Below are 13,664 nucleotides of genomic sequence, written 5' to 3'. Positions count from 1 at the left end.
CCCGCATGCCTGGCCCACACCAGTCCGCAAATAACAGGCATTAAAACCTGTACCTGTCCATGTCTGATGTACCTGTACGTATGTCTGATACGTGACGTACAAAGTTACTGAATGCTTACTAAAGTGGTGGTGCTCATGGCCGATACTAAATGGAAACTGGGTTTTAAAAAAAACCCGCTACTTAACCTCAGTTTCTCACGCTTTTCCGCAGCTGTTCTGTCCATTTTCTTCTTTTCCATTAGATTAGAATGATCTCTAATCTTCGTGCAGATCACGTCAGCTTTCAATCGCTTCAATTTACTCCCCAAACTGGGAATACAGACCGGTGTCATCCGAATCATCTTCAAAATTGGCGCTGCAACCTGCAAATGAAGCTTGAAGCAGTTGGACAATGTCACCTTCCTCTGGTCAGTTTTACCTTGGCTGTCCAAATTTTCCTTACAGCTGGATCTCGTGGGAAAACATGGATACTGACACCATCTTTGAATGTATTGCTGCAACCAGCAACAACACATCCAGCTGGCATTCTCAGGACTTTTTCAGAACATATGTGGGCTTCACGTAAACACAAGTCCCGAAGCAAAGTATCCTGGAAATGATGTAGAGGGTCACGTGATATACGAGGTAACCACATCGCTATTTTGGGGGGGGGGGGGCGCGGCTAATTGAGCCAGCCATCCACCCAAAAACATTAAAATCTTCATTTCAAGATATTTATTCAAGAAAAAAAAAACCAATGGTGTTAAGTGAAGCCTTATTAATTCAATAAACCAAACCTGAACTTTCACGGCCATATTGTACCTCGAGGCCCAAAATTTTGGGTGTTGGTACTTCAGAACCTGGGAAAGGTTTTAAGGTCACCAAAAGCCTCTATAAAGTGTATTTTGGGATGTGAGGTCACGCAATCCTGCTGCTGGCCCACAGGCAAAAGGTAACCACCATGAAGTCAATAACTCCCTCACTCTTCAATGCCCAACATGTCCCGAAACACCTGCTGGGAAAAGCTCATCCAGCTGGGCAGTGCCAGGATTCACCCCCTCCCCCCACCCACCTAACCGCTCAACCCTGGCAGCGCCGGGTAGACACTTCTAGTTCTCATTAGGGTTTGTTGAAAATTTGATGGCAAGAGCTCAAATGGTTAAAAAAAATGGTTATAGGAGTGGACAGACGCACACAGACACACAAGTGCACGGGACACACACTTGGTCCATGAAACATGATCCCTTCCTGAAACGGAGGTGGATACTTCGAAACCTGCAAGATGTCTGTTCCACCTTCTGAAACCCGCATATGGAGATGATCGACGACACACACACACACACACACACACACACACACACACACACACACACACACACACACACACACACACACACACACACACACACACACACACACACACACACACCAAAACCCTGTCTCCTGCTATGTGGCAGACAGGCTAATAATAATAATAATAATAATAAAAAAAATAGTTCATAGAACGCCTTACCCCATGCAACCTTACCTCCCCCCCCTCCCCCAAAAAAAAAGAAAAGAAAAAGAGAATGGACCTTCATTGGAACTTTGACATTGGACTTTATAATAAACAGCTTACAATATTGGAATGATCTTTGAGAAAAATATGTACTGAACAGGGATTTTTTGGATGAAGTTAGCTCTGTCGTTACAATGGCAGATGCCACCATTTTGTCTGAATCTCGCTGTTCCTCTGCCCTCAGAGCGCGGCAAATTTGATTGGTCGAGACGGCATACAATTTTGCCCAAGTACTGCTAAACTGAAGGTTTTAAGAAGTGCAAACAGGGTGATTTGTGTTTCTACAGTGTTCAAATATATAATGCGATTGAAATAAAATAAAAGTTTTAAAGGCTACAACAAAAAAACATTTCTTTTAAAGTTTGTCGCCGATGATGCATCCTCTTTTACACCTTCTTGTTTAACACGTTAAATTTGTAATTCGTGTCCATTGTTTGTGTCCTTTATGACCTCCCGAGAAAACACTAAGTTTCCTGTTTGGAATTATTTTCAATTTTGTTTGACTACCAGACAGACAGACTGACAGACAGACAAACTGAAGCAATTGCTTTACTGCGAGTGTCCATGCACACTCTGGATGATACACCACACAATTTGCCAAATTCAGAGCCAAAGTACTCCTAAACTGTAGATTCATGTTCTGATTCATGTAGTAGTGTTCAAAGTATAAAATTCAATTGAAATCAAGTCGTTCCTCAATCATAGACTGACAGACGAACAGAGTGAAACAATTCCGTTATCCCACCTTGCACTATAAGCCTGGTGTTGACTTAGCGTTTCGAGTGGTGGCTTGTGATCCTAGAGTCCTGAGTTCGAGCTCCGCTTCCACTGAATTAACACCAGGCGGTTGACACAGCCAGTCATCCTCCTGAGGTCAGCGAAATGAGCACCAGTGTGCTGGTAATAGGGGCACTGCATCAGCGGCATAGCTGCGCCCATAACCAATGATGCAACCAGCAGCCAAAAAGGCAGCACACGATGGGAACCTTGCACTATGCACACAGGGTAAAAATGCTTCCAAAACACCGCCTCTAAATAACAGGTTATATTATTCAGTACATAGACACCAATGGAAATCAAGTCACTTGAAAACTACCAAACTGGTTGATAATATACAGTTCTTCGTTGTATCCATCTTTAGCTCGCCTGGAACATAGTTCAGGTGAGGTATCAGCATCAGGCGGTGTCCGTCAGTGAGTCCATCAGAGAGTCAATCATAAAGTAAATCAGAGTAAATTGGTGAGTTTGAAAGCACTCGGATCTTCTTCTCTGAAACTACACGCACTGTTTCAATGAAATGTCACCACAACCTACAATACCCCATGATGTACCAAGATTTGTTCATGGCATAAAAAACAAATCAGGGTCTATGGTGTGGTGGGGTGGGGGGGGGGTCTTGACCCCACCAAGTACGTATTTGCTTTCTTCTCTGAAACTACACACACAATTTTGATAAAACTCAACCACAACCTTCATCACCCGCCATGCTAAAACTAGACGTCCTACTTTCACCAAACTTTGTGGAACTTCTGAGGACCAAGACTTCCTGATGCCTTGCAAATTCCATCAAAAATTGCATGTTAAGTAGGTCAACTTAAAGGTCAAAGGTCATTACAATTCCAGAATCGCTACTTTTGACTTCTTCTCAAACAGAATTCACCAGATTTAGATGACAGATCATCTCTACATGGTGCTTTCACAAGTTTGTTCAAACCTTCGGATAATTTACATATTTTGTGGGTCATTCACGCCTACTAGTGGTTCCCTGGTTCGACCAGGTGAGCGCAGGGACACTGCCCATATTTTCACATCATATGACCATGTCAAAATGTAAATGTTTTTGGTGTGAATCTATACAAATGTGACAAAATGCAATATGGAACATTTGCATAAACTTTACTTCACTGTATTCTCACAAAATTAGTCAATGAATGTGTTGTAATATTCACCATAATGTAACAGTAAAAGAACCCTTGCTTTATGCCTTGTTCATCCAGGAATTACCCCCATGCTCCCTTCAAAAGGCTACATGTACCAATTGGTCTTAATTCGGACATGGAATGGAAGTTATGAAGATTTGCATCGTCATTCTGCTTTATCTGCTGTTCCTATTAACTTTGTGTCCCACTGAGCACGCCACTCATCTGCGTGCAGCAAACTCGCACCCAATCGCCATCCCTGGAACTCCAGGCCATGGCTCAGGTCAGACCATATGGCACGTGCCTCAGCACCGCTTTGTTCAACCAACTGCCAACCTGCAAATACACAATGTAGTACTGTACACCCTTAAAACACAAAGAAAGCACCGAAAGGGTTTCAATCACAAAATAGCTACATTGTCTGAGTGTTGATTTGTATCACACTGGTAATCAATTTTCCACCAAAGAAATGTTCAAAAACATTGCATTTCTTTATACGTACAGGGACAAGGCTCATGGAGATAGGAATAATAAGGAGCAAAGGATAAACACAAAATGGGGCTCGCAGAAAACAGAAGGGCAGAACAATAAGGCTGCATCACAGAAAAGGTGGAATTGTGGGGAAAGGATGGGAACAACATCTCAGTAGATGTCGTAAAACTCAGAGGTCGAAGTGGGAAAGACCATGGGGTGGTGGTGGGCAGCAAACTTGAAATCCTGCAGTGAAGAGTTTGAGATAATAGACTCAGGAAGACAGTTTCACAGGAAAGAGAAGAGATGGATGAATAAATGGAGGTGATTGTTAAGTTTAGACTTGAGAAGGATGACAAGGTAAGGGTTTCTGGTGGAACACATATGATCTGTGGGGGAAGAGGAGGGGGTAGAAGTTGGATGGAGAGTGGAAAGTAGAGGGCAGGATGAGCAAGGACTAGAACAGAGCCAGTAAAAAAAAAACTGAAGGGCCAATAAAATGCCTGCAGTGAACAAGAAACTTCCTCTCACAGCAGGAAGTTGTCTCAGGGAAGGACTTCTCTGAGACTCAGCTTCCCGCTGTGAAACATGAATGACATGAAGGGATTTCGATTACGCAGCCTCAGGGGGGCAAGAAGGGAAGCAGCAGCACAATGTAGAGCCATAGTCTATGACAGTTCAGATCAAAGCCTTGTACGACATTACAAATTTAAATTTGGTTTCATAAAAACCCGACATGGAATTTCAATTAGCTGATGGGTTTTTCGAAAATCTATCAAAGGATCTCATGCTCTGAAAGTGAGTGATCAGCCTTCAATGAAAAGGGCCTGAACGTAGTAGATAAAAGCAACAAAAAAAACTAGAAGGGCACTCAGTGGAGTACATACCTCCGCGAGGCCAATTAGCTTACATTTTGTATCCCATTGATAGGTCGGATCTGGATTTGGACCTGAACTAAAATTTAATTGCCTTGTTCTTGTCACCTAACCAGCTCATCCACCAAGTTTCGTCCAAATCCGTCCATAACTTTTTGAGATATCCTGTTCACAAACAAACAAAGACAGACAGACGTCTTGAAAATATAACCTCCATCCACCTTCGGTGGCGGAGGTCAAAATCATTAACTGAAAGTGTTCTCATAAATATTCAGGAAAAAAAAATGTAATGACCCTAACGAGAATTTAAACAAAGAGAGACGTATACAACGTTGTAGCTATGCGTCTCAGGATACAGGAAATTTGTGATGCAATTTTGAACAAAAGTGAGATTCATGGTCTGTGGCCATATTGAATGTTGTGAAAATACATTTTGTCGGCCAATGGCTAAAACTTCTCAACGGATAGAAATGAAACTTGGAGACGACCCACACGGCGGTCTCACTTAGAACTCTCAATTTTTGAGATTTTATCTTGCTTTCGAGTAATAATCTGGTATATTCCACAATGTAGATGTGGAGAAAAGCTGTCTTCTACAGATGGTAGCTTCTTTCCGACAATTTGCTGTTTTTTTTTTTGTTTTTTTTTTAACTTTTCACTATCCTGCATGATCTTGCATTTTGACCATCAAACAAACTTTAGCATTTTGCCAAGGACTCCACCATGTGCAGAATAACAAATACATCACAGTTGTGAAAGGCTGGCATCCTTCTTCCCCTCATTCTTCCCCACACCCATTATTTTTTCCGATTCTCCATCTATTTTATCCTTCAACCCTGTTGGTGTTTCCACCAATTCCTACTGTTCCTGTTTCTACCTCTTCTGACTGTTCCTTTTGTTCTGTCGCATCCTGATTCACTCAGTGTTCTAGCTCTTCCATGAGCCTCGACTTTCTTTACACAAAAGAAACACCAAACAACAAGTCGAAAGACTAAGAATATCTGGCTTGCAAGGGATAACTAATAGAAATACTTTGATACATTTAATCCGCTCCCCCCTGCACACCCATGATCTAGTCTACTTACACTGATTATTTCCCATTCTGATCATTTTTACTCGTTTTTGTGTCATTCCCCCTTTCTTCTTTGAGAATGCTCATTCCCCTATACCCTTTGGTACTTTGGAAACTTGGGGCCTTTTGTATTTTAATTATTTAAAGAGCCTAGGCATTTGTCTTCAAAAAAAAAAATAAAAGAAGAGCATAATCAAGGACTCGTACTGGTGGTCATACATGATGCGGACCAACCTCATACTCAGAGCTTTGCCATGACTAGTCACATCTAACTAGGTAATGAGGACCTTCAAAGATCAGTCTATTGAATCACAAGTCAAAAGGCAGCAGATTTACCATGACTAGAAGAGGGATTGAGATATCTAGTGGGGCAGTATATCGGTCGAACTGCTGCTTGTTGACGTGGGATCACTTTTGTGGAACACACTTACCTTTGTGTCCTGTTGCAAAGTTGCACAGTATGTTTCCCTGGCGGGAATGGCAGCATGATGCTGATGGAGTGGGTGAACCGACACATCCATATCTGGACTTCAAAAACACCAAAGCTGTGTACCATTCTTTCCAGCAAATGTAATATGATTCTCATGTCAGTGTCTTCAAGATTTCATTTTAGATCTCGATATTCCCTTTCCTCACATTGAAAATCGAAGAATAATTGACTCGGATCCTCATTGCCTCCACTGAGATACAGTCTAGTTTGTCTCCTGCTTTCAATATTACATAATCCAAGCAGCACTGTGCAAGTACTATTTTGTTTTTATTTTGACCCATGAATCATTTGGTACTGTTGCAACATGTAATGCATGACGTGCGACATGTCTCTGAGTTGTTGGTCTTCGATGTGAAATTAGCCATTTTCAGCCAGCCTTGGGTCCTTGTGGTCATGTGCTGCAATTTTTGCCATCCTCCCTCTCGGTGGTGGCCACACTCAAAGTCGGAAGAGTCAGCAAGGTCCCAGGAGAACATGTTGTGATGGGATCTGCCAACACCCGTTCGTATCTGGTTAAGGCGACACCGTTCCTTCCTTGGCAGATCACAACCAGGGGGGTTTGGTGGAATGGGGAAGACGTTGTAGATGGCCACTGGGTTGGTAGGTACATCATTGCTTCATCTGCCATGTGTGTTTGCTCAGGCCATCGTCTGTTGTGATATAGGTTTGAACTACTCTAGTAAAGAGCTTGCAGCTCTTAAATCTTTGGGGGGTGGGTGGATCTTCTCTTAGCTTGTTGTGCAAGGGGTGGTGTGACATATACTGTATAAGGCATTTCAAAAAGATTGATACAACTTTGACTTCCTGCCATTTCTTTGTTTTGTTGACCCAAACTGTTTTCCTTTTCAGAGTTTGGTGGTGTTATCGTGGTATTTGTTCCTGGGATTTCTAGCTCCGTAGCTCAACTATGCCATTGACAGTGAAGCAGAAGAGTAAAGTAGTGGCTCTGTGGTATGAAACTAAATCATACATAGACACGCACCAGAAAATGTTGTTGTGGTTGTTGATGGCACCGTTCAAGTAGAAATGGGCTTCATCACTGAACCAAATCAGGTTGATCCAGTTTGGGTACCACTCAATCCTGTCACTGAGCCAATTGCACAAATCAAGTCTCTTTCTCATGTCATGTTGACTCAGTTTATGCCTAAAAGAGATGATGTATGGGAAAAGCTGCAGTTCCTTAGTGAGGATACACCAGACTGATGTTGGTTTGATGCCGAGCTCCTGGGAGCGCCGGCGGTGGGACTTCTTGGGACTGTCCACTGCAGAATCCCACACGGCATCGGTGTTGGCTTGGCTCTTGGTTACTGATGCTGGCCTGCGACTGTTGCCCTTGCTCTGGTTGTGCACTGTACCCTTGTGCTCAAAATGTTTCACAATACATTGAATGGCACAATTTGTGGGTCCATCACGTGTTCTGAGGTCGTATTCCCGGCAGAACCTCCGGTAGGTGTCTACATATGATTTAGTCTTACACCATAGAGCCACCACTTTTGTCTCCTGCTTCACTGTCAATAGCATAGTTGAGCTCTCGAGCTAGAAATCCCAGGGACCAAATACCACGATAACACCAACAAATCCTGAAAAGGAAAACGGTATTGGTAAGAAAACAAAGAAACGGCAGGAAGTCAAAGTTGTATCAATCTTTTTGAAACAACCTGGTATTTGCTAAAGACTCTCGATGGCAATATTTTAGGAAACGACAGAAGCACATGTAGTCAAAGTCTATTCCAAAAACACATTGTGCTTGACCACTATTTTGCCGAGAGCTTGAATAAGAGGAGGGAAGAGAAGGCAACATGGGTCTTTAACATAAACGATTACTTTATAGGACATGGAGTGGAGTGATAACCCCGTGGTCATGTTGTTAGGATTCCTCCACATGTTGCGTTTACGTTTACTATGATGACGAACATATTTACATCTATGTATATGGTTGGTAAAAATATAAATCACTCAAAATATTGTTGAAATAATTATGGTTTTTTTTTGTTGTTTTGTTCATCAAATCATTCAAAACAGCAAATTCTGAGATCACGAGCAAATATCAATTTTGCACAAATAAACAAACACGCCATCAGACATCAGAACGGATTGACGAATCGATAGGAGAATGAGAAAAAAAAAAGGTATAATGCAAATAAAGACAGAATGAGAAGACGTATAAAAAGGAAAAAGGTCAGCATAAATGTTTTTTACAGCCTCTGAATATCTTAAAATGAGTGGATGAACCAGTTGCATGAAAGGAAGTGTTCAAATGGGAAAAGCCTCAACAGAAATGAATCATCAATCCAAGGTAAGATCTCTACAAGGAAGAAGCATGAGAGAGAGAACAACCCTCATCAATATGTGCGTGTGTATGTATATATATATATATATATATATATATATATATATATATATATATATATATATATATATATATATAACCTTCCTGATTTTATCAAAAGAGAAAAGAGTTTAAAAAAGCAAAAACGACTGTATTTTCATCAATAATACCAGGAAATACCCGCCCTAGGGGCGGAACCGTTGCTCATGTTGCTGGGCCAGTTCTTGTTGATGCTTTTGCCTTGTATTCTGATGAATGGAATCCAATCTTTTTCTTGTTGTGATGCTTTTGGTTTGTTTGTTTTTCTTTCTTTTTCATGGCATTGTGATCCACTTGTTTGAATTGCAACTTAATTTTTGCTGCAAACAATATATTTTCTCCAAATAAATTTTCTTTTCATTTTTTTTTTCCAGGAATTCCACCCAAAGTATTCAATATTTTCAAGGTCTGACTCGCTCTGCCCCAACTAAATTGACCATTTCCTGCAACTTTCATGTTATGACATTTTTTCCAATCAGGCCTCCTTATCTGACTTTTTTAAATATCACGACCCCCCCCCCACACCCCCAAAGGGAGATTAAAAGAAAATGCCAAGTGGATGAAAAACAAAACTTTTCAAAACTTGACGGAATCAAATGAAACTTGCACATGCACAACTTCAGGGTGCCCTCATTATTATCTGAAAGTTTCAGCTTCTGAGGTCAAATCCTGTAGGAGGAGTAGATGATAAATACATAATACTTTCGCTCCATTATATATACGTAATCATCTATCTATAATTCCAGCAATGTGTGTGTGTGTGTGTGTGTGTGTGTGTGTGTGTGTGTGTGTGTGTGTGTGTGTGTGTGTGTGTGTGTGTGTGTGTGTGTGTGTGTGTGTGTGTGTGTGCGTGTATCTGTGACCGCTGTTTCTCGAGAACCACTGGTCCGATCTAATTGAAACTTGCCAGATATATTGCTGGGGACCTGAGGATGTGCCTTTTCAAGGTTTGATATTAATCGGACAAGTGCTTCCCAAGTTATGGCCATTCATTTACCAACCAATGACAGGACACGTTGCTGCGTAGGCATGGCCGATGCGCCATTTAGTTACCAATCACAGGACACGTTGCTGCGTAGGCATGGCCATTGGAGAAGAGATCCTCAGCTGCATTCCCCATTACAGGTTACAACGTACTGATATGACTTCCGGATAGTGATGACACTGCATTCTAATAATTTCTCGATTTCTTATGCGTATTTATAGATAAACACAATGCCCCAATCCAGTCGTCGTTTACGAGAGCGAAGGAACCTGTGTGGTTGTTTGAAAGTTGTTTTTTTTTTTGGGGGGGGGGGTTGCACGTATGGCCACGCACATACGGCCACGCGAGAGCGAAGGAACGGCCTGTGTGGTTGTTGTTTCTGGCACGCGGTTTGAATTTTTTTATTTTTTGCACGTACGGCCACGCACGTACAGCCACGCACTGGTATATAATAACATAGATATCAACTTTCAGATCCTGAGTAGTTGTTGTATAGCCCTGGACAGCTCTCTTGAACAGGCTCACAGCACGGAGACAGCCGATCGATCTCCCAGTAGCGACCCATAGGTCCCCCACATCCAAGATAGTGTACACCTCCACCATCGGATCCTGAGTTGGCTCAACCAGCGAAGCATCCATCTTATGATCGGGTGGATTGTAGGGTCAACTCCTGATTTCATTGGGAGAGGAAGGCAAATTGCCCAGTGTACAAGACATGGTGAAAGTCAGGCATCACAGGGATTGTGGTAAAAGTTAGGTACCAATGAGTCACCAGACATTTCTTTATGCAGGAGGCATCTGAAGTAGGTCGTATACATAGATGACAAATATCAAGGAACTAAAGGAGAAAATATGAACTGAGTGTGCTCAGATTGACATTGACCTGTGATGGAATGTTCAAGCATCCTGTGTGAAATGGATTCAGAAATTTGTCGATGTTCATGGTAAACAGCTCAAGCAACTTGAAATTTTCTGTTTAAATGTGTAGTAATAAAATATCAACATCAAGTCCCAATGGCACCTGACTTACACCGCACCCTTATTTTTCTGCTGAGAACCTGCTTGTGCAGAAGTAATATTCTGAAAACAATAAATCAGGCATTTGTCAAAATTTTCTTGTTCATACCTGGGGCATTGTGATAAGTTTCTTCTATTTTTTGTTCAATGATTGTGCATGTTCCTGCCCAGAGTCATATAATGGAGGAGTGTATCAAAAGCACAAGCAAATAGAAGGGCACTCGGTAGAGCGCACACCTCCGCCACGTAATTCCTGATCCACAAGACCATATCGGGCCCAATACATTTTTGAAATATCATGCTATACAGTACTATATCGTCACCCTCATAACAAAAGTGCCTGTCATTTTTTTCCAGTTTTTGAGATTTTCTGCCAGTCATCTATAGCCACGACGTAATCATAATAACGAGTAACAAGATTTGTGTTTCATTTAGCTTCCATTAACAACTTTGTGTACAAGAAATAGTGAAAAAATATTTTTTGATGAAGAATTGCTGCAGTTTTTTTGTGTTTTTCTCAAAACTGGAAAAAATGACAGGTACTTTTGTCATAAGGGTAACAATATCGTTTTTGGCCCGATCTCTCAATGGTGAAGAATCACTTTGAAAATTCTAGTAGCCAGATCCGGATCTTCACCAAAATCTAATCAGTTTGTCCTTGTCACACACTCAACTTGCCCACTAAATTTCATCTGGATCCATCCCCATCTTTTTGAGATATCCTGCACACAAACAGACAAACAAACAGACCGAAAGGGGTAAAAACATAACCGTAAAAATAGTGATGAATTACCTTCTTTCTGTCTGTCCACACTTCTTGTCCTTTCGCAATGTGCAACAAGCAAGTGTGCTTGTACACTTGCCTGTACAATATCCTGTGCACTTGCTTGTGGGTGCAGAACAACTCGCACTTTCCCTACACACTCGCAAAAGTGAGTAACACCATCATTTTCATCATGGTTTGTCCACAAAAACCACTTTGTACCAGCTTTTGGACAAAATGAACAGACTGTGAAAATTTAACGACCTCTTTAAAAACCCAAAGTATCAACACTTGTATATATTGTTGCAAATTCGTGCCCCGCCGGCGTGCGAACGACCGCGTTTAACCAATAGCAGCCGCTTCGCCCACCGAACGTGCAATTCAGTCGTGACCCTCTCGGAACAACGCCGGGAGCTAGTCACGGGTGGGGGTTTAACCTCACCACAACTCAGTCCGAATTCTACCCGCGCGAAATAGAGTCCGATCGCCGAATGGTCGATTTACCTAAGTACCCGCGCGGATAGCGTACCAAGGAGTTGTACCACACCACAGGTCGACTCCGGACACGAACCGCTAAAGCGGCTCGTTCCGTACTACAGGGATAATCAAGCAGAGTTATCATCAACCTTGACGGTTCAGATTAGTTACCGGGTGTTTTCAACCCACTATTAATCCCTTACGTGATGCAAGATGGAGATTCAAACAAAGGAAAGGACGCAGCGAAACGGGGAACAATTGGACCAGCACATTTATTCCGCACCACACGGCAGCACGGAAGGCACCTATATTACAGTCAAGCAAGAAAACACAATAAAAGCAAGCGAAGAGACACACGCAGATCTACAACCGAATAATGCAATTCACACGGCAGCACTTATAACAGTTCCACTTCACCAGACTGGCGCCACACACACACACGTTTACACAGAACCCAAAAGAAATGGAAGTCGCGACTTCCCTGAGCGTGTCGAGTCCTTGGCGACCGTAACTCCGAGTCCCTTCGACGTGGTCCACTGGGCTCGTGCCTCGCACCTGCACGTGTCGTCTGCCCGACAGGAACAATCACCAGGGACCAGGTTCGACGACCCGTGGCAATTCGACGACTTGCGCCAATTCGACGACTTTCACCCAACTATGACCAGACCCGAACGAATGACAGAACCTCAACCTCTTCCTCCGAACGAACGAAACCAAGAGCAAGGACTCCCCAACAACGCTCGACAATTCTCATTCAGGGACAAGGGAACAGGGACAAGGGAACCGACGACCAACCAGCGACTCTCCACGCCCACACCTTTTGTAGGGTCGGGCTCCACCCTTCGCCCCGCCCTGTTTCTGACTCCACCTCCCTTCTGGAAGCTTCCCAAAAAGGGGCGTGCCCTCTCATTCCCCCCTCCCTGCACCGTGTGGGGGACGAGGAAAGTCAATTTTGGCTCGGGGCCAGGGAATTATTCCCCAAAATCAGGCCCCCACCTTTTTTCACCTTTGACCTCTGGCTCAAATCGCACCTCCCCCATGCCAAAGCGCGGGAAAAGCAGGAGGGAAAATCTGGCAGGAGATATTTAAGTGGGAGTTTTGGGCGGGAGATGCCCCTTCGCACCCTTGTTGCTGCTGCCACTCCGCTCCTTTCATCCGTCCCGCGGAGATCGTGACCGCACGGTGCTCGTTGAATGGCGAGTGGCGAAGATGGTGGTAGCGTAGTTGTGGAAGGTGGCGTCGTGGTGTGAATGGCGTGATTGTGGGCATCGTGTCGTGAATGGCGTTATCGTTGAGATGTTGGTTGTGGCGATGTTCGTGGTTGTTCTTGCACCAAAGTAACAACAGCAAAAGAAAAACGGCTAACTGAAGAATCGCAGCTCGAATGGATCACATATATTCCCTCTAAACAACGGGTTTGGGCTAACTACACATGAACTTACCGATATATCTCACCTGAGGACCCTTTATGGTGTAATGCGAATTTCCACAGCCGTAACAATATATTTAACTACAAGTGCTTTTGGCTTCAAATCGAACATCAAACAACATGAGAGAATTTCTGGGATTTGTGTGAACTCGAACAAACTGCAAACCTTCCTAAAACTGGTATATCACATGTATGATCAATCTGATTGTATGTTGGTTGGCTCAAAAATAATACCTCTTTTTTAATTAACCTGGAGTTACT

The 13,664-nt window shown here is 42.9% G+C and overlaps 1 protein-coding gene across 6 annotated transcripts in view; it reads right to left on the bottom strand.

Moving 5' to 3' along the window:
- Window positions 1-3,417: 3,417 nt before the first annotated feature.
- RUSF1 (RUS family member 1) overlaps window positions 3,418-13,664 on the bottom strand; it is an 80,877-nt gene continuing 70,630 nt past the window's right edge. For all 6 annotated transcript variants that reach the window (XM_085887846.1, XM_085887848.1, XM_085887850.1 and 3 more), the window contains 2 exons: window positions 11,528-11,650; window positions 3,418-3,792 (listed from right to left, as the gene is read on the bottom strand). In XM_085887846.1, the coding sequence (XP_085743972.1) occupies window positions 3,623-3,792; window positions 11,528-11,650 (293 nt within the window). In that variant the 3' untranslated portion in view covers window positions 3,418-3,622. The remainder of the gene's footprint in view (window positions 3,793-11,527; window positions 11,651-13,664) is intronic.

Source organism: Eptatretus burgeri, chromosome 7 (genome assembly GCF_056783735.1).
Source record: "Eptatretus burgeri isolate ZD-2024b chromosome 7, Ebu_testis_v1, whole genome shotgun sequence".
Taxonomy (NCBI): Eukaryota; Metazoa; Chordata; class Myxini; order Myxiniformes; family Myxinidae; genus Eptatretus; species Eptatretus burgeri.
Note: the sequence above shows the minus strand (reverse complement) of the source record. Positions and strands in the feature narration are given on the sequence as shown.